Consider the following 27,475-nt stretch of genomic DNA (forward strand, 5'->3'; position numbering starts at 1 on the left):
AGTCAAGAAGGATGATTACAAAAAAAATCTTTGAGGTTGAAATTGTTATTTTTTTCCTCTTTAGCTATTTATTACATTTTTAGAAAGCAACAGTTTATTCACTTCTGTAAAAGCTGAGGAAATTAGCAGTTATGTACTTCTACTACTTTTCCCCCAATTCAAAATTTTTCATAATTAAATCTCTTTATAGCGTTAAGGTTTATATCATTTGTTATATGTGCTGTAACCATACTTTTCATAATTGTATAGTCTTGGCTCTAGATTTAAAGGACTTCAGTTTCACCACCAGTCACTTTGCCATGCTTCTGTATTCATGAATGCCTTATTTTGATTCCATTTTTTGTTGGCTGAATTTTGTTATCAAATTGATGTTTAAGTTGCAGACTCACTGCTTCTGTGATTTTTGAGTTCTTGTGTGCTTGAGAATGTTTGTCTGTTGCCTTTATATTTGAATCACAAACTGGCTGGGTATAGTATTCTCCGGTCACATTTTCATTTTCTCAGAACTTTGTGGCTATTGCTTAACTGCCTTCAACTGCCTTCTGATTAATAATGTAGAAACTTTTTTTTTTTTAAGATTGTATATATTTATTTGAGGGAGGGAGAGAGAAAAAGAGGGAGAGAGGGTGGGGGAGGGAGGATCAGAGGGAGAGGGGCAAGCAGACTCCATGCCCAGCATGGAGCCCAACTTGGGGCTCGATCTCAAGACCCTGAGATCATGACCTGAGCCGAAATCAAGAGTCAGCTGCTTAAGCGACTCAGCCACCCAGGTGCCCTGCTGTGGAAACTTTTGAAGTCAGCCTACTTTTTCCTCTTTATGCCACTCAGATGACAGAAGAATTCTTTCTTTATCTTTGACATTTAGTAATTGACTCAGAAAATAGCTTGGTGTTATGAGTCTGCATCAGTTTTATTTTTCCTGCGAAAGGAGTGTGCACTTCCAGTCTTACCTTCTGTTCTTCCTTCTTTCAGCAAAATTGTCTTAATTGTATGTTTGAACACATTCAGGTTTTTCTCCCTTGCAGGGTTCTGGATTTCAAGGTTGCCAGTTATCCTTGTGTTATATCATCTTTGTCTTCCATACCTTTCATTTTCTAATTGCTTTCATCTTTTTCTTCTTAAATGGCATGTGTTTATCTCAAGTGACATTATTTTTATTATTAATGTTATTATAACATTATTATTAACTTTTTCTTTAATGTCTATATTTTTCTTACTTTTTTGTGTTATTGTCCTGTGCTGGTATTATTTTGGTCCTTAATTTATTTTTAATTTTTAATTATTTATTTATTTTTTAAAATTTTATTTATTTGACAGAGAGAGAGAGACATAGCGAGAGAGGGAACACAAGCAGGGGGAGTGGGAGAGGGAGAAGCAGGCTTCCCACTGAGCAGGGAGCCTGATGCGGGGCTCGATCCCAGGACCCTGGGATCATGACCTGAGCCTTCAGCTTAGGTCTCTCTCAGACGCTTAATGGCTGAGCCACCCAGGTGCCCCTATTTTGGTCCTTAATTTATTTCCTTTGCTTTGAAATCTTCTTTTCATCTCATTTTGTTGTTTTGTCATCTTGTCTCTGAGCTTTCATTTTACTGACTTTATGTTCTTATTATGATCTTTTGTTAATTTATTTTATAGTGTAAAACATTCATAGAGAATTTTCTTCTGTTCCTTGCACTATGTTTTCTTCAAGACTGGAGTCTGTCTTTTATCCTATGTTTCTTAGTTCTGCTCTCTCTTTATGTGGGTTTTGTTACATTAATTTGCATAGTCGCCATACTTTTCTTCTTGCTCATTCTCAGCATGTGTAGCCCTGTCCTGACCTTTTATTTATTCTCATATGTATGGGAACATTATTCTTGATTTCTTTCCCAACTCGTCGGAGACATGTTTTCTTTCCCTCTGAGCTACAGTTTGAAGCTTGGATGTTCTGCATGGTGGAGCTGGAGGGGAAGAGCTCCACTGGGGCTGCATACAGCTTTTGTTGCAAGAATTTGGCTCCATGAACTCTTGAAATTCTGTTAAATGTTCCAGCCAAGATTCTTTTCACCTGATTTGGATGCAGCTTTTTCCCCACTGCAGGTACTCTCTCAATTCACATTGTTCCTGCAGTTCAGCGTGGAGCTCTAGAAGCTCTACAGCCCTAAAGAGCATCTTAGTTGTTTATTTCCCAGCTTTTGCTCATCTCTCTCCAGTAAACATTTCTAGTCCCTTAACGGTAAAAAAAAGAAAAAGAAAGAAAGGAGGAAAGATAAAGATATTCCTGTTTCTTTCCAAATGTGTGGGTATTTGTGAGAATTTGCAGGGTTTGGGCAATTCACCAGTCCCACTACTGCTAAGCATGAGGTTGGGGGTGGTGCAGAGTGAGGGCTGGAGGCTCTGTTGGAATCTTATGTCTCTTTCCTTAGTTGTCTCCTTTTGAAGTTTATGCCACGAGGCTGTCCTTCTTTCCTTGTTTGGATGCCTCTGGTGACATTTCTGCCTCCCCCCCTTTTTTTTTTAGTGGATTGGGTTTTTGTTTATATTGCTTGTTAGTGATGACAAAGGCTGTGATCCAGTTTCTTTGCTCAGAAGTCCTTCAATTTCTTCTTTTTCCAGTTTGCTTCTTAATCTTTTCCCTTGTGAACACCCCACCCACGCAACATTTTGGTTTATCACCATCCCAGGCCCCACTGCAGGTTAACAATGACTTCTGCCCAGACAATTCATGTCTCAGTCCTTATCTTGCCGACGTGGTCCTTGCTTAAATTATTTGGTTATTTATTTTGCCTCTCCTACCCACCCCCCATGACCATGGTAATTATTCATAAAACATCTGAAAGAAATCACTAAACCTGTGCAATTATCAAGCCATTGCCAGTTTATCCCATAGAATCTATGTGTACCTGCTTTTTATTGAATATTTTTACCAGGACTAAAAAAATAATTACCAAATTAGCCATGTGCCAAAAATCAGCATAGTTTTTTTTTTTTTAATCATGCTTAATTTAATGTTGTTAGGTGTTGATGAAAATAAGCTCTCTGGGACTGACCTGATTCGCATATAGAATGTTAGAGAGGAGGAAATGAAAAAATTTTCTCAAGGAAAAGAAAAAATTTTTTGATTGGGGTGAGGGCTTGTAATAATTTCCAAGGATCCAGATAAAATTTTATCCTAGCCTGCTGTCAAAACAGCAGGAGGCCTTTTTTGTATTTGTTTTTGTTTTTGTTTTTGTTTTGTTTTGGGGGGGTTTTATTGTCTTGTTTCCCTTTGGTTTTAATCTTTTTTCAGACATACTGTAGAGGTGACAAACTGGGACTCTGGCATCTGATGCTAGACAACTTTGTCTATGATCCTAGAATCAGCCTTGAAGGAAAGCCCTCCTTGTCCAGTTAAGATTTGTAAATTGCCTTTACAAAATTGCCAACATGCTGAAGCGAAGAGGAAAGATGGATGAAAGAATTGAAAAGAGGTGGTGAGGGAAGGAATAATCTTAGGAAGCATTTTTCTTTTTATGTTCTCCTGTTGTGGAGATTGGGGAAAAGCGTCTATCATGAGTCCACTCCAGGGGTGTATGCCAGTTTACAAAAAGAACCAGGAAAACTAGCATGTCATGGTTAATGATTAGATCATGAAAGGAATAAGAAGGGCCAGCCAGTAGGGTTGAATCCACTAATAGCTGGTATAGCATTGGGGCCAAGAATCTCTTTGGATTGGATGGAGTCTAGACAGAACATCTAGAACTGTGAATGGGCATTCACATAGCCCATGGGAATATGGGCACCATGCCTTAGAGATGCTTGAGGTGGTGGGGTTTTGTGATCCATTGTGATCTTCTAGACCTGTTGTCCCCAGCATTGGTTGAGCTCCAGCGAGCTGCTGGGTGGCCTCCAGGTCTCAGCCCTAAGGCAGGAGAGGCAGATGGCCACCTACCAGGAGGCGGAACAAGGTTTCGTAAAAATGAAGCAAGGTTTCTTGGGGACCTCCTGTACTTATCCTATATTGACACAAAATTCTGGAACATTGTGCTCTGCATTCCTGTAAAGAAAGATCCAATTGTAATTGGAAAATGCAAAAGGGCAGAATTAAGGTTAACTCTGAATTTCCTGCTTCTCCTGCAATTCAATTCTCCCCCTTGTCATTGAGTTAATGTCATTCCCCCCCCATAATTGAGCATAAATTACTGGCCAAATATGGAATAAGTTGATATGGACTCTAAGGAGATAATGAAAAATTTAGTAAGAAATTATCAGTACAGCACTCAGATTTTTAAGAAGCAAAAATACTGTCAGTAAGCCAATGAAATATTTGCAAAGTAATCAATATATCAGATTGTGATAAATCAATTTCTAATTTAACCTTTTTACAAAATGATTGTTAAAATTATAAAAATAATGACTTTAAGAACCTCAAACAAAAATAATTCTTCACATTCTAGATATTACTCATTTCCTTTTTTTCTCCGTATTCCCACTGCAGGTCCAGATGTGAGACATTCTATTTGGAGTTGTCCCTTTCCATTATGACTACATGATCCATGTTTTTCATATTAGTTTTGTTACTCTTTGTATCATTTATTGTAGGTGAAGCAGCAGTAGACAAATAATGACTTGGAAGGAGAACAGAGGTTAGGAGAAATAAATCTTTCATTAGTACTCCTAATAGGGAGACTTTGCCTCTGGAAGAAATGGCCCTAGCCACCTGTAAGCACACAGGGACGGTGGCTTTGCTCAGTGCCATGATGGAGAGAGAACACCTCATCATACAAATTGTTTGCAGATTTCCATTGCTCTCTAATTCCATCTGTTTGTAATATGGAGGTCGGTGCTGCTTCCATCTCGCACTGTGTCTTAAATGGATCTCATCAGAGCCCTGTGCTGACCCTGGATCTGCAGACTTGATTCTTGCGGGGTGGGGCGGAGTGTGTGGCTTCTTTCTGCAGGAATTCTGGTTTGGTAGCATCCTGTTTGGTCATCTGGGCTTACACAGAGGCCCCTCTTTAAAGGACCCGTTTTAAAAGATTATTTTCAACTTATTAAAATAAAAACTTCAAGTGTAGATCTTATTGATTGTTCAATATCAAGTCCAGAAAGTTGAATATTGTTCTTCTCTGTCTCATGTTCTGTATTTATCCAAAATGTATCTTCTTAAACCCTTCAGACAACTTAGGTTACCACTAGCCTTGGGTCACTTAGCAAATAAAAATGCACAACTCCCACTTAAATTCAAATTTCAGATAAACAACAAATAATTTTTTAGTGTAAGTATGCCCCCAATTTAACTGGGCGTCCTGTATTTTATCTGACAAATCTGGTTGAGACCAAATCAAGATTCTAGAATTTATGGGCTGAAAAGATTGGTCATGATACCCAAGGTGCAAATTAAATATAAATGTAATCTTGAGCATTCATATGTGAATTTTTTTTAGGCCTATGGTATTGTGGTTATATTTTTAAAGAGTCTTTATCTTTTAGAGATATTTACTGAAACATTGATTGATGGTATTATATAACATTTGGGATTCACTTCTGAATGATATAGGAGGCAGCTAAGAGGTTAGGATGGATTGGCTGTGGGTTGATGGGTACATAAAGGTTAATTATACTCTTCTCTACTTTTGAATGTGTTTGAAATTTTCCACAGTGTAGGAAAAAATAGATGTGTCTAAGTTATGTGTTTAGGTTGAAAAAAATCTATTGTTGAAAGATCCTAAATGTGAAGCAATAGGAGATTGCACAGTGTCACTAGAAGTAGCTTCAGACTGAGGCAGGGGCCCACCAGCCATTTTGTAATTGTGACATCTTTGTTCCTCCACTGGGATATTAATTGTCTTGATTTTTGTCTTCATCTTTTTGTTGTTGTTTTTGTTTTAGATTTTTTTTAAGTAATCTCTATACCCACTGTGGGCCTCAAACGCACAACCCTGAGATCAAGGGTCTCATGCTCTACTGACTGAGCCTCTAGGCGCCCCGTCTTTATCTTTCCAGTGAACAGTGTAAGAATGTTGCAAGTTAGTTCCTAGCCTCTTGGAGTCGAGAGTGTTCAGGTGTCACAGGATCTCTAGGGAAAGTGGTTAAGTAGAGAGGGGATACTGCTTTATGCTATGGTCAGCCTTTTGAAAATAGTTAAACATGAAATAAACTGTTGGGTTGGGTCAAAATAACAAACAGTACATTTTTTAATTTGTGGTTTTTACAAAATAAATCTCTTTAACTGATTGGCTTGAAGCCCTGGTAAATTAATAAATAGAGTATATAGTCTAATAAGTCAACACAGGCCTAGCTTCCCTAGCAGGTGAGCTGTCAGCAGCTGGGAGCACTCGGGCTCTGGCATGATTCTGGACAGTGTTATTTATTGATGGACATCTTTAATGGTTTGCTTTTTTCTTCTTCCAGGATTTCCTTCAAATGCTGTTGGAGAATATCCCAGAAGAAAAAAGGTGAGGACCGATTTAGGAATTAGGAGCCCGGTTTTACTTTTAATGTTAAAAATGACTCTGCCATTGTTTGGCTTGTTGCAATCTAGAAAGTTCAATCTTCATCTCTTAACAGAAGTAGGGACCTAGCCCAGGACAATCAACCAGCCCTAGAGCTAGGTCTGTGTGGATATTGGGAGCGAGGGCATGCAGCGTTGGGAGGGCCCAGAGTCAAAAGCCCTGAAAGTAGTATGAGAGACAAGCCAGGGACACTTCATGGCCTCAGCTGCTGTGAAAAAGAAGGGAGGAGAGGAAAGTTCTAAGTTAGGGTTCTCTAGTTAACGCGGTTTAATATAAGGAAATGCTGTTTAATTGAAGGTAAAAGTGTAGCATAGTAATAAGAGCCTGGGATTTGAAGTCAGGCTCTCCTAGGTTCTTACCCCAGCATGGCTCCTTCCCAGCTCAGAGATTCGGAGCAAGTTACTTCATCCCTCCAAATTTCAGTTTTTCACCCTTGGGAGGAATAAAAGATAATATCTGTGAAAAGTAGGTGTTCAACAATGATTGATAACAGTTATATCAATAGTCATCTTCTGTGCCTCAGGCCCTGTATACAGGATCTACCTATAGTAAATCATTTAATCCTTGTTACAGTACATCCCCCTGCAACACCATCATCATAGTGGGTATTGGAGGGCAGCACTTCCTATATGCAGGCCCTCAGTTAATCCTTCAACCAACACTATTTAGTGCATGACATGTCTATCCCTATTTTCCCCGTAAGAGCACTGAGGTACTGAGGGGCTGACCACGTACAGGAGGAGGAGGCTTAGGACCTACATCAAAGTGTACAGTGGGTTCATTCCAACCCTCTCCTTCTAATTTCCTATCTTAATTTAGACACTAGAAGTGAATACCCTGAAACATAATTCCCAGTAGCAAAATTGGTATTTAACGTTAAAGGGGGGCATCTTGAGAAATTAAACATTCCTTTGAAGAAGAGCCAATGTTCTTCTCCTTTCTGATCCACAGATTTAACTATGTTTTTATGCTCATAATAGGTTTCCAAATGTGGAAATGAATTCTTTCACGCAGACACTGACTTGGACCCAGGCAAGGCCATCCTCCATGTAGGTGGGCCAGCTTTATAGGCAGTCCAAATGGAGTGTCTTAAAGGGAAGGTGGCAGGGTTTGAGCTGCCAGGAGATGACATGCAAATTCAGGGGGGTATCCAGGGGCCATGAAGACATGAAGATTTTTTTTCTAAGTGTTAGACTTTTGCCTGACCTTTTGTTTAAACTCCCCATCTTCCACCTTCTACTTCCAATTCTGGCTTCAACTCTTAGAAGTGTTATTGTTAGCCGCTTGTTTTTTTAAATTAGATGTGAACACACGCCCATAGAGCAAGCCAGAGCATCATACAAAATGAACATACCCATATTATTTGATAAATTCCTTCATTTCTACCTCTTTGTGTTCATGCTTTTTGATGCTGAAGGAAGTCTTACACAGGGAGATTGCGTGGGGCTTTAGTAATCGGCCAAGATTATTAGCTCTTCAGGACGCTGCTTGAAGGAAGTGTGGCTTGTTTTGGAAAATCTGAAGTGTTTCAGGTTTACCATCCTTTTTAAGCAGACATACGGACTTTCTTCATGCAAAATCACATCAGATGTGGCCATTATTCCTAAGGTCAGGAACAACAGTTTACCTGCAAGACATTTTTTCCCCCCTTTTCTTCTGTACCTGCCCTGGAATAACTTCTCAGATTCCCTGATAAGAGGGAGCAGTTTCCTTAGAAACTAATGCAAGAAAAGAAAGACAAGACAATTACTAGAAGTGGTGTATTCCTATTACCAGTCTGTACTATACATTCTTTTGGAAGAACTTAGGGCACAAATATGGCAAATTTCATGGAAGCAACAAAGTGCGTTTTTAGTTGGGAAGGGCTTCTTTCTTTCCATCCTCTTCCTAATAAGGTTGTGAAGTTCATGGAGATGGCCCCAAGCCCGCTGGCTCCACGGGACTGGGATCTTATCATTGTGAATATTTGTCGAGGGACACACTGTTGGGTCCACAAAGAGACTTTTGTTGGGATGGTCTCTGTTTAAGGGTGGCCACCGACCACCAACTTTCACCCCCCGAGAGGACGCCTTTCCCAGTTAGGGTCATGTTTTGGCTAGCAGGTTTAAGCTTCCTTTTAAAATTCCCCTTAAAAGGTAAGGCGATTTCCTTCCTGCAATGAATCTATTTCAGCAAGTATACCAGAATATTTTCTGAACCTTGAACATCTTTCCTGCTAACCAATGTCAGAATCTAATTCAGCTATTAAAACAGACCGTTTGCCCTTTTACCTATGGAGCATATTGTACCAATTTTATCTGGGTCTCCAAAGGCCCCACACCTACCCCTGGAGCCTCTAATCTGTAGCCCGGCTGCAAACTGATCCTTGGGCACATCTGTCAGGCACGTGAGCCATTGTGAGCGGGGCAAGGTTCTTCAGATTAGACCAGCCACTTAGTGTTCAGGGGCCAGTCTCCTCTGTGTCACACTGTTTTGCGTTGTTCTCTTGCTTCAATTAATTTAACATTATCTATTGAGCGCCTCCACTAGCAGGCTTTAGCCTGGACACTGGGGGACAGAAAGGAATAGATTCCAGGTCCAGCTTGCAGGGAGCTCCTAATCAACATGAAGATATGCATGAAAACAGATTGTTATGATTCAGTGTAGGGAGTGCTTTTGGGAGTTTCAGAGTCCTCGGTGCACAGGGAAAGGCCCATGAGACCTAGCCTCGAGCCTTCAGGCAGAGAAGTACACCGAAGTTTCCAAGTAGGAGAGTGCCATCAGCAGATTAGAAGGATACTCCGGGGGGGGGGCAATGTGGAAGATCGATGTGGGCAGGGAGGACTAGAAGTCACGAGACCAATGAGAAACCTAGACAGCTGTTCACTCAAGAGATCTAGAGCTGGAACCCGGGCACGGATGTGGCGGTGGCAGGAGGGTTTGGGAATAATGAACAGATCTGAGGGATATTCCAGAGGGGCCACGGGTTAAGACTTGGTTGGTTGGTTTTGAAAGTTACGTGGAGGAGTCCAGCGCGACCTGACCTTTCTTTCTGGGCTACTCAGTGATCCTCTGGAGTAGTGCTGGAAGCAGAGGGGGCTGGGAATTTGTCTCGGGAATCCATGTGGGGCAGGGAGTGGGAGGGAGAGCATTTGGAGGTGGAGGGGAGGGAGTGAGGAGTTGTGTTTTAGACATCTTCAATGTGAGGTTTCTGTTCAAATGTTGATGTTTTATGAGACCAAGGGAAGAAAAAGCTGAAAGTGCTTAGAAGGAAATCCAAACAGACCCTGGGCACCAGCTAGCCCTGATGCAAGAGCTTCCTGCCCAACTAATACATCAACCCTATCAACAGTGGCTTGCTCTTCCCTTTTTTTTTTTTCTTTTTAAGATTTATTTATTTGAGAGGGGGGGAGAGCGCAAGGGGAGGAGCAGAGGGAGAGAGAGTCTTAAGCAAACTCTGCACTGAGCGTGGAGCCCGACGTGGGGATCAGTCTCATGACCCTGAGATCACGACCTGAGCCAAAACCAAGAGTTGGACGCTTAACCAACTGTGCTACCCAGGCGCCCCAAAAGTGGCTTTTTCTTTGCTCATCAGTTATTATGTGTCTGTGTGCACGTCCCTGTGTTTGGTTTCATTCACTGCCCTCCCTCCCCCGTGGAGCTAGGGAGTGTTCGCTTATGGATGTGACCTCAGCCATCCTCATTATCTGCCTGAGCACAAATGACTCCTTTTGATCGAGAAACAAATGACCATGTGCAGAGTTCTAAGATGCACACTATTTGTATCCACATGTAGAGAGGGAACTTAAAAACCTAAACTATGAAAATTTAAAAATCCGTGAAGAATGTCGGTGGCACTGCAGAACGAGGGCTTTTCCATTTCAGACCCTGAGCACCGAGGACCCCAATGCTTGCGTTCATCCAGTACCTGCACTTCCAGAGTTCCTTCCATCTGTGGTTTAGTTCACGTGACAGTTGTGGGGGGCTTTAGAAAGTTGTGCTTTCCTTCAGAGGCACGGATAGAACGCGATCATTAGACTCTCAAGGGCTGCAGGTGGGAGCCGAGAGCAGTGAGGACCTCTCTTCTGATCGGCTGCAGGTGATAGGCACAAGTGGCAGATAGAGCTGCTGGCCAAACCAGCCATCCGCATCCGTCGGCCCTCAGAAATCAACTGGACAAGCATACAGCACGTGCAATACCATTTTCACACAAGCCTGGGTCTATTTCTAGGCATGTTAATATCACAAAGGGAAGAGCCCCTGCCTTTCAACTTTCTCCACTTGAAACACAGCTATTTCTCTCACCCGCATTATGCCACGGTGTCCAACATGTTCTCTCCCCTGCTGTGCTAACTATGTGTGACCACATTTATAGCTCAGAGGGCCTGGAGTCAGGTACCTGAACTCAAGAGTGGCCTTACAGGATGTAGGAGTGCAGAGAGGGTACTCTCCAGCCAGGAGGTAAAACAACCTGCTGTTCCAGATACCCAGGAGGCTTGGGTAATGAGGCGCAAGTACCGCTCACCAGTACAAATATGGGAGCATGCAGTCGTGGGTCTGTGTACTTTTAGCTATCTGTATAAAATCAATTTCCATAGTGATCAGACATGCAGAAGAGTAATTTCCTGTAAGTCCAGGGTCCCAGCGAAGTGGAAATGCTTCTGCTTGTTGTTGTGATTATTTAAGCCACATGATCTCAGAGGGGAAACATTCACCATTAAGCTTAGACCCTGAGTGTCTTGATTTGAAAAAGTCAACTTTTGCTTTACCATGGTTATCTATCCCAGTCCAGACCTAAAAATTCACCTGCACCGTCATCTCAATTACTACGATCAAAACAGCAAAAACTATGGAATTGTTACTTTTTCCCTCCAAACAGTCTGCAGTTCGTTTCTTCCTTGCAGATTAAGCATTATTGGGGTGCCTGGCTGGCTCAGTTGGTAGAACATATGACTCTTGATCTTGAGGTTGTGGGTTTGAGGCCCGTGTTGGGCATGGAGCCTACTTAAAAAAAATTCAGCATTGTCACACATCTCTCATAATTTCCTTGGGAAGTAAGGCCACTTATAGTACCTTCTTTTTTTTTTTTTTTTTTTTTAGCAGCTGAAGTTATTGCTTTTATCATTCTCTCATAGTTTAAAGTCTCATTCCCTGTTAGCAATCACCAGATAGGTGTCAGTGCAGTTCAATGTCTACACTGGTACTGGGAATCTAGAAACCTGGGTCTTTTCTTTAGCCCTTTGTCTGGCCTGACTTTGGCCAGTCTTCTTATGCTGCAGTTTCTCCATCTGCTCAAAGCCACACAATAATTGACACCCACTTCACAAGGATATTATGAGGAATGAAGTGATAATGGTTATAAGATGCTATGAACCTTTCCAAAGGAAAGTGATCTGAAAACACATGTTCTTTTCATTCACGGGAGAGTGTCTTTTGCTCCTGGATGCAGCTGAACGATGAACTCTCCTGCCCTTACACTTTTGCCCCTCCCAAGGGTCTCCCCATCTCTTCAGAACTGTAATTGAAGGGCAGACAAACAGGGTGACCACAGCAGGGGCCAGACCGCCTTTGGCAGGAGAGATGTGAGCAAGAAGGAGAAGGCAGGGCTGTTTGGGGCAAGCACAGGCCTTTTTCCACAAGCTTGCCTGCCCCAAAAAATCACAACTGATGTATCATGATACCTAAGTTCAGCAGAGAAAGAAAAGTGAGGGCTTCACAGCCAGGCAGCATAGACTTGGATCTGTGTGGCCTTGGTTAAGTCCCTTAACTTCCCAGAACCTGCATTTGCTCATCTCTGAAATGGGGATACTAATACTGGTCTTGTGCAAATATCGTCAAGTTTAAATGAGATTTTCTCTCTAGTGCCTGGTACACAGTAGGTATTCAGTAAGCAATAGCCACTACTTTTATGCCTTTACTTGGTAGTGGGCAGAGGGGTTTTTGTTTGCTTTGTTTTTGGTGCCACTCCATAATAGTACCTGTGTATGCAAATACTAAATATGGCAACGCAAAATTTACCTTATTACTTTCCAGTGGAATAACCACACAGTTGGCCCGGCCAGCTCTTCAGGTCATAGACTGTAGTACAAATCGTTCACAGTCTCCACTTTGGTCTCCCTGCCTCCGGCCTCTTTCCCCTCTGTTACTCCTCCTCGACTCCCTTTTGTTTGTGCCATTCTGTGGACATGCTGCAAGCCTCCTCGATGAGGCCAAGGCTCAATGGCAGGATGTCAGGGTTCTCACAGAACACCCCTTTTTTCCCTCACCTCATTCTGTGTGCCTGCCAAGTTGACCATGGCTTTGGACTTTCCTGCTTCTGCCCCCTTTGCCCTGCATGCACTTTCCTTCCATTTTGCTGGCCCTGCCCCATCGTTGGGGACAGCACAGCCTTCCTCCATGACATGGTTCAAGCTTTGCTTCCTTGAAGAAGACTCCCCTGACACGCCTCCCACCGTCCTCCTAGCTGAGCCATCTGAGGCAGCCGGTGCCTCTTACACACGTAGTCCCACATCTCTGCATTAGCACTGGTGGCACTGTGGTTGTGCCTGTTACGTGTCCCTGTCAGACAGTCCAGCCCTGGGCGTTCCCAACTCAGCCCCTCCACAGACCCTTGTGCCCTGTAGGCATCCACCGAACCAATGCTGCAGGGAGAAGCCTTGCCCATTCTTCAGTTTTCTCTGGTGAAGACTTGGGCCTTGCTCAGTGACATTCCAGGGCTCAGCTCCCCGGCCCCTCCCCATGCCACCCTTAAAACTGTGCGTTTGGGGCACCTGGGTGGCTCAGTTGTTAGGCGTCTGCCTTCGGCTCAGGTCATGATCCCGGGGTCCTGGGATTGAGCCCCGCATCAGGCTCCCTGCTCAGCAGGAAGCCTGCTTCTCCCTCTCCCACTCCCCCTGCTTGTGTTCCCTCTCTCGCTGTCTCTCTGTCAAATAAATAAATAAAATCTTTAAAAAACAAAACAAAACAAAAAACTGTGTGTTTCAGCTAAAATTCCCTGAAGGAAATTTATGTCCATGTCCTCTTACTCACTCCTCCAAGGCTATGCACAACAGCTGTTCGCCCTCTTTTGTAAAATCACTCAAAAATGGCCATGAAGTCACTCCCAGACTTCTTTTCTTCAGGACATTGAACCCCAGTTCCCTCGACCCCCCTTGTGGACCCAGTGTACTCGCCCCTTTGATCCTCACTACCCTTCTTGTCTAAATCCTTTCTAAATCCCCTTTCTTCCTCTCGAGTTGGGCAAGGTTTAAGATTGCCCATTTTCCTAGAATGCCACAGCTCAACAAAGCTTGGGTCAGAGTCAGCCTCTTCCTTCGGCTTTCCTGAGATCGCTGGAAGGAGGGTGAGGGGAGCTCTTGGCCCCAGGGCTCCGGAGGGCTCCGGACATCCCAGTGCCCCTCTCTGGCTGGAAAGGAAGCAGATGAATGGGCGGCTTAGGAAAAGCTTCAGGGAAGTAAGGACCCGGAAGAAAGCAGGCCTGCCTCTCAATCAGGATAGACAACTTAGAACACCAGCAGATCCCCAGCTGTCGAGGCCCCAGGGCAGGAACCCAGCACCACCAAGTGAACCCCCCTCCTGGGTGCCAGACAAGGTGGGGATGGTCTGCGTTCCTTCCCCACAAGAGCAGGCCTTCCACGGAGCCTCTTACCTTCAGCGGAAATTATACAGTCTGTCTGTCCTTGCAGCCTTGCACGTTTTGTTAGAAAGTAAATCAGCTTTGAGTTCCCCAGACACTTCTCTAAGGGACCCCTTCAGCCCTGCTCTCCTCCTCCTCCCAGCAGATCAGTCAGGCCTGTGAAGGGCATTGCCAGCACCTCTCAGTGCGGCCGACCGAGCCCAAAGAAGAACAGTGATCTGGATCTTAGGTGCTCTGAGAGCCACCTCCTCCCTTCCAGTCGCCCACCCACCCCTGCCCCATGTGCTGCACATGTACTCACACAGGCACACGAGTGCACACGTGCATGCACACACACGCCTCCACGCTCTGCGTCACAGCAGGAACTTGGCCGCTCGCACCTGGATTGAGGCTGTTGAATGACCACGAAGAAGTAGTGGGGCAGGGCTCGGGGACGGTGGCCCCTGTGGGCATCTGCATACAAGGCACGCCCAATAATTGCACTGAGCCCGGGAACCTGGAGGAGCCCAGCACAAGCATCCTGGGGAGGTCATTGTTCTCCCCTTCTCCACTTCTGGCCTCTCCCCTTCCCCTGCTGGTCATCCCACAGATGGGCATCATCTTGAAATGAATCCAAACCACTTACTCTGCGTAGTGCCTTCTGCCCCCCCATTTTCTTTGGAAATACTAACAGTTGCGCCCTTCTGCAGCCCTTCTGCAACGTTTGCTTTTGCCCTGGCCCGGGAAGACCAGGGCACACCAGTGACTTGCTTCTCACTAGGGAAGAGAAGGTCGCAAAAATATCAGTCAGCCCCTTCTTCCCCAATCCCATCCAGGCCCGCTTCTCCCTCCTCCCTTTCTCACTACTGCCCAGCCAGGAGCATAGCCCAGGAGGTGAGGGAGCACTGGCTTCAGCACCTTAACATCACGGATGGCATTGTATCTTTCCACAACTTCTCTGCAATCCCTAAAGGGAGGGAAGGAATATTATTTATATATATCTATGTGTATGTCTGTGTATATATAGGTATGTATCTATATGTATATATATTTTTGTAGGATGTAGAATATAATATATAAAATTCTTATAGGTTTGGAGTTTAACACATTGGGAATCTCTTACTGGGAAAGGTGGTTTTTAAATTAGAAGGGAGGGGTGCCTGGGTGGCTCAGTCAGTTAAGCGGCTGCCTTTGGCTCAGGTCATGATCCTGAGGTTCTCGGATTGAGCCCCGCATCGGGCTCCCTGCTTGGCGGAGAGCCTGCTTCTCCCTCTCCTTCTGCCTGTCATTCTGCCTACTTGTGCTCTCTCTCTCTCTGTCAAATAAATAAATAAAATCTTTCAAATAAATAAATAAAAGGGAATACTTTTTATTGAAACAAAAGTGAAATGTGTTTTCATTCATTCAAACAAAAAATATCTATGGGAAGCATCGTTTATACCAGGAACTGGTCTCCATTCTGGATTTCGAGAAGTGAGTCAAACAGCCATAGACCCTGATCTCAGAGAACTTCGATCCAGTGAGGGGACAGTTAAAGGGCAAGTAATGAAATAGACGGCAGGCACGCAGTGCGGAATGCCATGGCGCAGAGGGCAGGAAGTGTGACGGATGCCATACACACAGCCTGGGAGAGGGCTCGGGAAAGGCCTCTGCGAGCGGGGAGATGGAGCAGGGGCCGGGGGTATCTAGACAGGGACTGCGGTTGCTTTAAACATCATTAGCCCAGGAACACAGGAAGACACAACCTAAGGTCTGTTGACCCTAAATATACTGGATACTTCACGAATTGAAGGAGTATTCAAATCAGCAGGACATGAAACCAAAAGAATTTGAGCTGACTTTGGGTCAGACTTAACGAGCAACTTTTATTTCAAATAAAGCAGCCCGTGGGCCTGCTTCAGAGGCGTGGAATCCACACGTGCTCCCCGCAGCCGGGCCCCTCTGCGCTCTGACAGTGGATTGGGCCATTTGTGCCTGTTGCAGCCCCCCGTCACGATAAAGTTCAAATTTCATTTTGATGTACTAAGTGCCGGAGTGTTCCGATTTCACTTTGCTGCCAACTGTGGAGGAAGCAGTCGTGCCTGATGTGTCCTGTCCTCCCTGAATTGGGGCTCCCAACCCAATAGTTCCTCTCGAGGCATTAAGAGCACCTATTATAATGTGCCTCCGATTTTTAGATTCCATCGTGCACGTTCCTGTTGACTGAAGCTGCGCTGAGTGTGACTGAGTGCCTTCTGCACTTGAACCTGGCACAGCGTTGCTTTTCTCCAGGGAACAGGTACTTCTCTGGAAGATCGATGCTGTGATCTACCCGAATAGTTAGAGAAAAAGGTGCTATGTATGTAGTAAGTGCTCTGTAACGTTTTAATCCTTGACTTTTTGTTTTATTTTTAAAGGCTCAAGTTGTCTGTGGAAAACATCTTCCGAGACTGGCTTGAGAGTTCTGGAATACCACAGGTGTGCTCAACATGACTGCTCAGGAGGGTCTGTAGAGGATAATGAAGCTTGCTGCTTAGCGTTATCAATTTTGACAATGATTTGTTTGTATGTGTAGTTATAAAAGTAACCATCTTACTGAGGTGGAGTATCTGTAAGTCAGGAAAATGATGGTCTCCCACTCTTTTCCGCCTGCGATCATGGTGTGTGCCTCCGGCCTCTGACTTAAGGGACTGTGGTGCTGTAGGTGGGCGTGCTGGTTGACCTTCAACTGTGTGTTACATGAGATCTTGCAAAGTGTGGTGTATATTTTGGGTGGTGTCACCAGGCAACACTTCAACACCACTGGTCGGTTGAGCAGGTGGTCTCCAGCTCTGCTTTTTGGGTACAGCCAGGTGAGTGAGTGAGCTGGCTTGCCTACAGCTTTCCTCTGACCTTTCATGCCCTTAGTTCTCCATCATTTCCCCGCTGCAGCTGCCCCTCAACTTCCTTGCTTGGTTCTGCATCCCTGCCTCAAGCTGGCGTGATCCGAATGAGCCATGTAGATTCATTTCTCCGTCTTATGGACTGGGACCTATCCCAGCTGAATGGTTGTTCTGTTGTCTCCCTCCCTTTCAGCCCATGGGCACCTCTGAGGGAGAGACATTCCCGACCAGTCCCAGCTCCGTGGGAACTGCCTAGCTTGAAGCCTCCCCTCCCTCCACTCTCCCCAGGTCCTGTGCTTCCTGGAGCCTGACGGGCAGCCCCCGAGGGCCGACCCTTGCCAGAGCATAGGCCCTGGGAAGTTGAGGGTGGCATCCCGTGTGGAGCTAATCAAGGGATGCTGCAGGCCCGGAGTTTCCCAGTCTGGGCTGCACCCCCGCCCCCCGAGCAGCTGCAGACCCATCAGAGTGAGCCCTAGTGTCTGGGAGTGGACCCCCATGGCTGTGAGAAACTCTGCCCTGGGCCCAGGCAAGCAGCCTCCTTAGCCTGCTCGTTTCTAGTTTCATGGCTGGTTATATGAGCTTCCCCTTGGGAGTGTCTGAATGTCAATGAATGTCTGTGAACCATGAAATTAAGGAACAGGAGGGGCTGCTCTCCATTACCTTTTCATCCCTCTCTTCACATCTTTGTCCGTCCTATCACACAGGGGAAAATGTCGGCCACCAGCCGCCATGAACTCGTTCCTAAAAAGGATGCAGTGCCTTCTGTTTGGGGATGCGTGTCACCTGTTAAAAAGTTATTTATTTGGCCCCTTCTGGGAGCATGCATGCATGCATGCATAAATAAATAAATAAATAAAAATAAATAAATAAATAAATAAAAACCTGAGGTCTAAAAAAGCAAAACCAAACAGGGGTGGGTAAGGCAGCACCTGGTCCTGGGAGGCAGCACTTTCAACTTGTATGTATTATAGTTAGGTCCTGTGATTTCTAAGACGGGGGCTTCCAAATCCAGCCGTTTACTGAGGAGAAAAATCTCAAAAACAAAGTTAAGGTTTGTCTGATCCCAAATAGCCAAGCATTGCCTTCTTGTCTGAGATGGGGGCAGAGGGCATTCGCCAAAGCTGTGGGCCTTGTGTTCCGAGGCCAGGCTGTTGCAAGGCGCCCAGACATTCTTTCCATGGCCTGGAAGCTGGGAAGAGTGGGGAGCTCAGAGAGCAGGATCCCGAAATTTCCTGGCTCCAAACAACAAGGCCACTGTGTTCAACAGTTAGCCCCGAGGGAAGAGAAAAGAAAGAGTCCTTAATCGAGTGCCCAGAAGCAGGCGCACCCCACTTGGGCTGTAACACTGGGGCTGACCCTCTCAGTCCCAGGAGGCTCCCTAATTTCCCCTGAAGAGAAGGAGGCTTTGCCACCAGCAGGAGGCTTTTGCTTTTCATTAAAAGGGGGAGGGGCGTGGCGAAGGGAGAGATTTGCCTCTGAGCGGTGCATTTTTTCCAAGGTCTAGTTGCATTTGTGACAGCTTATAGTGTAGACAAGAATTTCTGCTATAAACTGACGAAACCTGCTGTCAAAACACAGCCAGGTGCAATGAGGCCAGCCTAGCTATAAATTGTCTTTAAGACCCAACTGGTATTTCCTTGGGTGCTTAACTGTTCAGTAAAAACAACAGCGTCAGACAGAAAGGACCCTGATTTAGTGCACATCTTTCCATTGGTGAATGATCAGAAAGGCACCTTTTCATCTCCGTACCCATTCTCTGCCATTATTTACATGGTTGATGATGATTTACTCGCTCACGGTCCCTTTTGCACTCCTTGAGAGTTCCTTCTCAGTTCCACTTCAGTGAAAGGCTCTGCAAAGGCCCTGGACCCTCTGGGTGCAGCCAGCTGGCGGTGAATGGGACACCTTGTTCTTTGTCCCCATCATTATAATATAAAGTTACGAGTGTGCTTGGCCGGGATTGACAACCAGAGCACTGAAATCGCTTCGATGCTCTTTGTTCTCGTTAAAAATTTCTGTCCACCAGCAACTGAAGTCATTCATGACAAAAGAGTCACGTTCTCCTGGTAAAGTTTTCATTCCACAGGTTACAGAGGCTTTTTGTCTCCTCTCAGGAAGGCTTGCCTTGTGGTTGGCCTCGATTTTCCTTTTTGGCCACACTGAATGGAAATCATTAAAAAAAATGTGGAAATCACTTCAGCAGCAATAAAAGTAAGCATGAGCCCCAAAGAAGTAAAAGAAATTGGATCCAAACCTCTTTAAAGAACACCCAACCCTGTAACCTTTGGCTTTGCAAACAGATTTAAAATTGATTGTACCATCAGTATTATAGATTATTTCCTTTTATGACTTGTTTTTTTCTGGTTATAGAAGTATTATGTATTTATTTTAGAATATAAAAAGTTCAAAATAAGAAAATTAAAATGGCCCAGAGATAATTTTTTTGATATAAGTCCTTTCAGTCATTTTTCTGGAGGTTTGAATACATGGTTTACCCTTTCCTTTGTCTCCCTTTTTAAAACTCAAATAATGTGTTCTCTGTAGCAAGTTGAAGCAATAGCAAGATATAAAAAGGAAAAGCCCTTGCCCCCTTCGATCTTTCTCCGCAGAGATAATCCATGCTGGCTAACAGCATGGTGTGGGTCCTTCCACACATTTTCTGTGCTATACAGAACGTAGGTGCATATCCTTTTTTTTTTTTTAAAGATTTTATTTATCTATTTAACAGAGACAGAGTGAGAGAGGGAACACAAGCAGGGGGAGTGGGAGAGGGAAAAGCAGGCTTCCCACTGAGCAGGGAGCCCGATGGGGGGCTCGATCCCAGGACCCCGGGATCATGACCTGAGCCGAAGGCAGACGCTTAACGACTGAGCCACCCAGGCGCCCCAGTGCCTATCCTTTTTAAACAAAATTGGAATCTTATTATCCAAGCTGAAAGTTCTCATTTAAAAGTATATCTTAAGCAGCTTTCCTTATCCTTTGATATAATTTAAGAGCAGTAATTTTCAACAGCTGCCTAGCTTTCTAACGAATAGTACTGTAATTTAATTTACTCAGATTCCCTCCTCGCCCCAAATAGTATACATTATTTCTAAGAAAGTCGCCCATTCTGCTAATTTGACTGTTCTATAAATAGATATTGACTTCTTTTAATGTCTGCCCAAATGTCTCTTCCAAACCCCCCCCACCAGCCTGTACGCACATATATTCCAACTCCTTTTAAAACATTTATGTGCAGATACGTTAGAAATAACTTTTCCCATCCAGCCTTTTATCTGTACTTCCGTATTTCAGTTGCTACAGAATTCTCTGACTCCGCTTTTTCCTTGAGCTCCTGGCCACATTGCCAAGTCCTGGTATCCTTATATACATATTTATTACATTTCGAATTTTCTTTCCTTTCCTACCGCCTCCCCCATTTTTTTCATTATATTTTGCTTGGACTGGTTTGGTAGCTAATTGGTTTTTTAGCCACCAAGCCGTTCCGCATCAATACTAAGTGGATCTTTCTAAAAGATTCCTCTTCACCAGAAACTTATCCCCCATTAACTGTGGATTGAGAACAGACTCTTTGACTTGCTCTTTGAGGCTATCAGCAGAACTGCCCCAGGCTGTCTTTTTAAACTTTAATTTCTACCCTCCCAGGTATATGCCCAACCACAATTACCAATCTCTAAATGTTTGTTTCTTTGCCACAGGCCTTCCTTTGTGCATTCCCTTTTCTCCTTGGAATGCTTTCCTTTCTGTGTACTTAGCAAGTGTCATGACCTGCCTTACATTGTTGCTATTTGTATGTGTCTCATACATAGGCTTCCCCACCCAGAGGAAACAAGGGCTCTGTCCAACTCATCCTTGTCTGACCTGCTGTGATGCGCACAGTAGGTGCTTGGGGTCTCTCTGTACAATATGGCAGCCCCTAGCCACATGTAATTATTCAGCATTTGAAAAATATCTGGTGTGCCTGAAGAGCTGAATTTTTCATCTAATCCAGATCTAAATTTAAGATCTATTAATTCAGTTTTTGTTTGGGACAACTTTGGGTATGTGAACGAATCTACTTTTTTTTAACCGTAAATTTTATGAAATCTAAATACAGACCAAGCATTTCTGGTTAAAATTTAGCAGGTGAGGTGGACTGTGAAAACACATCAGATTTAGATTTATTACAAAAAAAGGAAGGTAAAATGTCTCTTTAATGGTTTTTAAAATATTGGTTACATGTCAAAATGATACTGTTTTGGCTACGTCATAACCCAATGTATATATACCCAGTAAAATATATTATTAAAATTAATTTTAGCTGTTACATCTTTTTAAATGAGGCAACTAGGAAATCATAAATGACAAATGCAGCTCGCATATATTCCTAGTGACCAGTACTGCTCTAAAACTATTAGATGAATTAAAATCTGAGTGCATGATGCCTTAAAATCCCCCACCAAATAAATGTAACTGAAATCATCTGTATTTTTGTCAAATGTATGGATAAAGATAGAGCTCGGCCAGTCCATAGACACCCTTCAATGTGCTGTGACAGCACAGATGATTATAGTCCACGGATGGGAGTGCTTGTTCACTGTGGGCATCCAGAAGGGCATGAACTAATTACCAGCCTCACTTCAGCTCTTAATTTCGACTCCCAGGCAGCCTGTTTCCCGAGGTACTAACAAGTAGCTCATTGATGCCAGTGAACCTCACGGCCCTTCTGTGGCTCTGTCTGCTGTTTGGGGGAAGTGCTGAGCAGATGTGAAATGGCAAAGCCATGGGCACCAAGGGCACTGAGGAGAATAGGGAAGATGGGTAATAGCCGGTCACATCGGGTGTCTCAAATAGGCAGGAAGCACCTCAAGCTCCCAGACTCGCTCCTGCATCCCCTCTTAGAACAGCAGGTTCTTGTGTCATCTTGGAAAATGCCCCTCCTTTTTAAGCAAACATCTACAAGTTGCCAAAGGCCACACAAGCAAATGATGGACAACTTAAGTCTCATAGGGAAAATGCTGAGGTCACAGAACTGAGGAAATTTGATAAGATGTGGTGCTTTTAGCACAGAGAAAGCCTGTGGTTTATTAGGGGAATAACTTGTAAGCTTATTCTTTGCACACTTTATGTAATCACATCAACATAAGTTTAAGGCCTATTGGGATACTCAGTCTCAGTGATGTCTATAAGAATTCTACATTTAATGGTCATTCAAGAAAACTGAGACTGATTATTTTGCAAACTCCAGAGAAATGATATTTTTCAAATTATATGTGCTATGAGATCCTTGCTTTTTTAATCAGTAGTAGCAGTTGCTATAATGTGGTGTGTTTTCTGGGTTCCTAATAATTTTGCTGTCTTTTTAGTCCAGTGGTTCGGCTTACATTTTCTAAGTGACTAAATACCTTGTCCGGGGGCCTTAGAGATACACTGACTAGATTCTCTGGCCTCAGTTGGGGCAGGGCCCATAATGTCGATGAGTCACCACAGTTCATCGAAGAGCCCACAAATCCCTCAAAGTGATATACTGCCCTGCAGTCGCAAGAGACAGGGAGAGAGTTTATTAAAGTCCTTTCATCTGTAGACTGATTTCTTTCATTCTTGGCATCTGTGCCTTCGTGCTCATATTAGTTAGCTCAGGCTGCCATAGCAAAATCCCTTGCAGCAGACATTTATGATCTCACGGCTCTGGAGGCTGGAAGTCCAAGATCAAGGTATGGGTAAGGTCGGTTTCTCCTGAGGCCTCTCTCCTTGGCTCACATACGGCCACCTTCTCCCTCTGTCCTCACATGGTCTCTCCCCTGTGTGTGTAGAGATCTCTGTCCTCATCTTCTCTCCTAAGGACACCAGTCAATTAGATTAGAGCCCACTATGTGATCTCATTTTACCTTAATCACCTTTTTAAAGGCCCTATCTCCAATGCAATCACATTCTGAGGTATAAGGGGTTAGGAGTTAAACATGTAAATTTGGGGGGGAAATGCAGTGCATAACAATGCTTATTCCCAATACTTCCCTGATTAGTTCTACATTTCTTGTGAATCCCTTCAAAATGGCCAATAAAAATCACTCAAGTCAACTTCACTATATATTTTTTTCCCCTATGGATGAATATTTTTGGGGTCTATAGATTTTTGGGGTCCCAAATGATATCCTGTCTTGTGGAATGAGAGAGAAAGAAATGTGGGAAGGAAGGGTCAATTCTCCTGGAGAGTACGAGGTAACTGAAGGTCTGTGCTGGGCATTGTGTATTATTGGGGATATCTGATCTGACACTGTCTAAATGCACTGACCTCTTCAAAGCCTAAGGCACCACGATGAACCAGGAGACATTTTCCTTTGGTGCCCCAAATGAAAGTTCTGTGTCCTTCCTTCCTTTTCTCTCTCTTTCAAAACGCAATTTCCAGAAAGAATTTGAATCTCATTCACAATAATCTAAGATGAGACTCTAAGTGAATAATAAGGATTAAAACTGTCTCCTCTCCCTTGAAGATTTCCTTTGTAACTGTGTCAGAGCTTAGGTTTCTACAGAACTGCCAAGCATCCCAGACCAGATGGATGAGATTTGCAAGAGGAAACTTCCAGGGTCTGAAATCTTACCTCCTACTCCAGTGCCTACCCCTTACCCCATCCCTTCCCTTCTTCCCATGAATATAGCTGGTACATCTATCCTTTCTGAGGCACTGTGGATGACTCAAAGATGAGAGAACACAGGCTTTGCCCTCAAGATGCTTAATAATTCAGTAGGGAAAATAGACACACAAGTAACCGACCTAAGGCAGAAAGCAATAACTTGTGAAAAATGCTAACTTTTAGCATTCGGAAGAAAGAGGTCGTTTCCCATTTGTTGAAACAGGGAGGGTTGAAGTACCATTTGAAGCCAATCTTGAAGGATACATAGGGGAGAAGGCCATTTCAGGCAGGTGGAGAGTCAGAACCAGCATCTAGGGGTGGAAAACTGAGTATACATGTTTGAGCAGCACTGGGGAGAATCAGATCTCAATAATGGGAGGGGGCTGATGAACCAGTTTGTCGTAAGCATGATTAAGGCTCAGTGGGTAATGCCCCAGGAGGAGAGGAATGGAGACAGCTTCCCGGTGGGAGGGCTGGGGGAAAGCACCCTCCCAGCCAGCCTCACTGTCACCCCCCTCTCTGTCCCCAGCCTCTGCCACATTCTAACCAAGGTCATCTGTCCCCCCGAATAGTAGAAGGATCAGTGCATTTTTTTTTGTAGCGATAAAATACATCAGGTGAATGCATTGTGACCACAACTTGGAGTAGTGATCTTTCCCCTTGTTAGGGACAGGCTTGTTAGGAACAGGCTTATTGTTGCCTACTTTGCACAGAGAGCAGGATCTGCAAAGGGCATTGATTAGTAAGGTAGGACACTGCCAGACTACACAGGAACTTGGATGTGATGCTGAAGGGTTCCCACAAGATTCAAGAGCCACAGAGGACCACCAGAGGCATGTAAAAGGGTGCTAATACTTGAACGGCAATTACATCCCTCGGCAGGTGGGCCAGCAGCCTAGCTAGAAGGAAGACTCCTGGATGAAAGGCGAAGCCTCTCCCCTCCATTCAGGTACTAGGGATTCTCGGGGAGTGAGAAGAAGAGTGAGAGAGACCTTTGCCCCTTGGTTTTCAACTTTGAACTTTCAGGTCCTGGAGCTGTTCACTTACATGGATGCTTTTAAAAAGCATCATTAAGTACCTAGATGGCCAGTGGTGTCTCCCTAGAAAGCACATGTAATGGGCTAAGGAATATCTACAGGTGCCCTCAGAGAAATACGTAGGCAGCCATGTGAAACAAGCACAGATTCATGTAATACAGGTGACATGCCTGAATCCTAAGTGATGAGGGAGAACTCAGGATATTGACCTAGACTGAGGTCTGAGACCCTTCAGGATCTCAGATTGGACATCTGTTTTTAAAGTGAGCTCAGAGGAGGGCATATGGGAATGGCTCTCTCGGGTGGATAAAGAGCATTTGAGAACTTGTTTCTTTAAAAAGAATAAAAATTCTGAACCGGCCCAGATGGACACAGACATGGTCAGGGTGTGGCACCGTGGAGAGAAAAACAATATTTGCTTGCCTTTTGAACCAGAAGGAAAAGGAAGCATAAGCCACTAGCTTTGAAAAGTCTCCTTGGTTCCATCCAATTGATAAGAGATAGTTGGTAGTGGCCTGTGCACACATAGTTTTCATTCTTTTTTTAAGATTTTATTTATTTATTTGAGAGAGAGAGAGAGGGAAAGGAGGAGGGACAGAGGGAGAGGAAGAGAATCACAAGCAGACTCAGTACTGAGCACAGAGCCCGAGACCAGGACCTGAGCCAAAACCAAGAGTCAGACGCTTAACTGACTGAGCCACCCAGGTGCCCCACACATGGTTTTTAATAAAGAGATAGGTGTAGGTATTTTCTGGAAGCATAGCTTTGCAGACTCGGATTAGAGGCCACCTAGCCCAGTTATGTGGAGACCTGATTATCAGAATCATCCAGGAAGCTGTTTGAAACCACAGGTTCAGGGGCACCTGGGTGGCTCAGTCAGTTAAGCATCTGACTCTTGATCTCAGCTTAGGTCTTGATCTCAGGGTCATGAGTTCAAGCCCCACGTTGGGCTCCACATTGAGTGTGGAGCCTACTTAAAAGACAAAAATTCTACAGATACTGGACTCAGGCCATACCCGGTGAACAAGGATCTCCGTAAATAGGACTGGGACCAACTGAAAGACTCCATAATCTTGTTATATTCTGCAATATATTGAATCAATAGAAGTTTTCTTATTCCTTAAGTATAATCTAAACTCTTAGAATCTTTTAGTTTTATATTCCTCCCAAGCAATCCAAATATTTGGCTTTATGGTTTGGTTTATTTGCTCAACCCTTATGCCAAGCACTGTGCTGGCAGTGGGCTTACAAGCTGACAGGACACCGCCCCGCCCATGAGCCCATGGCCGTGAGGGCATCTGCAACCAGCCATTATTCAAGGTGTGCTCAAGGGGCCTCTGCCCTGAGTTTGAGACCTGAGAGGAGCCATAGAAGTTGACTTCTCTGTTTGCCACATTCAGTTGGGAGACCAAGTCCATTGGAAGACAGCATGCCTGGAGGCAGGAGACTTGGCTGTGCCCCACTGGGTCACAAGTCAGCCAGCTCATGTGCACGGGAGCCAGTTTAATTGTCCTCAAGGTGCAAAGTCTGGCGGGCCATGTTTGGACATGTGGACATTACCTGGTTTTCAGGTTCATACAGTTGTGCACCCACAAGAGGGATTCACTTAAGTAAGGACATTGCAGCGATCATAAAGAGTGATACCATTTAAAAGGACTTCATTGTAGTGGTGCTTTAGCTTTTTCATAGAGAGATCTTTGGAAAGAAGGAGCAACGTAAACTCAAAGAATCAGGACAAAGATATCAGCATCAGCTGGTAAACGTATACATCAATAGAAAAACATCTGATTCTACTTTTTAAGAACTGCCCCTATTCTCTGTTTTATTAGCCTGAAGACATTCTGGTAGACTCTTCATCAAAGGCAGATTATTTAACGCTTGCATTATGCTCTTGCCACGCCTGGGGCAAGCCCTGAGACCCAGCAGTGCAGCGAGTTGTGCACATGGGTGCACACACACATAGGGCCCCTTGGCGCTTTGACATTGCACAGCATTGTCAGCTGCATCCCATGCCTCTGGGCAGCCGCTCTGACGGTGGCCCTCCACCATGCTCGCGGGGTCTTTCGCCGGAGCACCTGCCGCCAGAGCCACCTGCTGACAAGGAAAGCTATTAGGAACACTTGGCTGATTTTAGAACATGGGGCTTTTTTTCCTTCTCTTTTATGGAGAGCCATTATGTCGTACAAAATAGGTGTATATTTACTATGTGCATGGTATAGAATTCTTGGGTGTGGCCCCTATTGCTTCATGGTTAAATATTAGTGTTTTTTGGTGTTGCATGACTTTCAATCTGCTTTAGAATCATAGGCAGGAGCAAGTCGTGGTGAGGAGCTCATTTTCTCTCCCCAGGAGTGGTGGCCTGATCTGCCCAAGCTGGTAGCCCCAGTTAGCGGCAGAGCCCCAGCTCAGATCTGGGACCCTCAGCCCTCTGTCCATTCAACTAAGGTATTTTGTGTTTTTAGCAAGGTTGCTTTTAATCCAAATCAGCTGGAACCCATCCTTGCCTTCATTTTTACAAGACCTATGAAGACATAATAAATGAATACAGCAGGGAGCTCTGAGCACTGATGATTTTTAATGTAATTAATGACTGCTCTTCTTCCTGAATCTGTTCTTTACTATTCTTTAGTGGGCAAAACTGTGCTTTGTGCATGCAGTAATATGAAACCCACCTTCCAGGGCTTTTCCATAAATATGTGTCGTGGTGTGTACATCCTTTTTCCATGTGGCTATCTAAATGGTAGTAGCCCTGTGTATCTGACTATTTTACATAGGAAATTCTGGGCTTTACTGCATTGAAGAGTCGGTATCTTTTTTGGTGTGAATGAATATGAGTGTGTGTAGAGATTAGTTGAGGTCTTTGCTTTTAGAAAGACAGAGCTATTCCTCCCTTGAGTTG

At 44.3% G+C, this 27,475-nt stretch overlaps 1 protein-coding gene across 4 annotated transcripts in view; it reads left to right on the forward strand.

Moving 5' to 3' along the window:
* The window catches only part of AOPEP (aminopeptidase O (putative)), a 346,624-nt gene that overhangs the window by 230,728 nt on the left and 88,421 nt on the right, over nt 1-27,475 (forward strand). For all 4 annotated transcript variants that reach the window (XR_003612126.2, XR_015766844.1, XR_003612127.2 and 1 more), the window contains exons 10-11: nt 6,373-6,416; nt 16,464-16,524. Coding sequence is in view for 1 of the 4 variants with exons in the window: in XM_028122247.2 (XP_027978048.2) it covers nt 6,373-6,416; nt 16,464-16,524 (105 nt within the window). In the remaining 3 variants the exon portion in view is untranslated. The remainder of the gene's footprint in view (nt 1-6,372; nt 6,417-16,463; nt 16,525-27,475) is intronic.

The sequence above is a fragment of the Eumetopias jubatus genome, unplaced genomic scaffold (genome assembly GCF_037043125.1).
Source record: "Eumetopias jubatus isolate StellerSeaLion01/CBP00866 unplaced genomic scaffold, mEumJub1_p1.0 scaffold_15, whole genome shotgun sequence".
In the NCBI taxonomy this organism is placed as follows: Eukaryota; Metazoa; Chordata; class Mammalia; order Carnivora; family Otariidae; genus Eumetopias; species Eumetopias jubatus.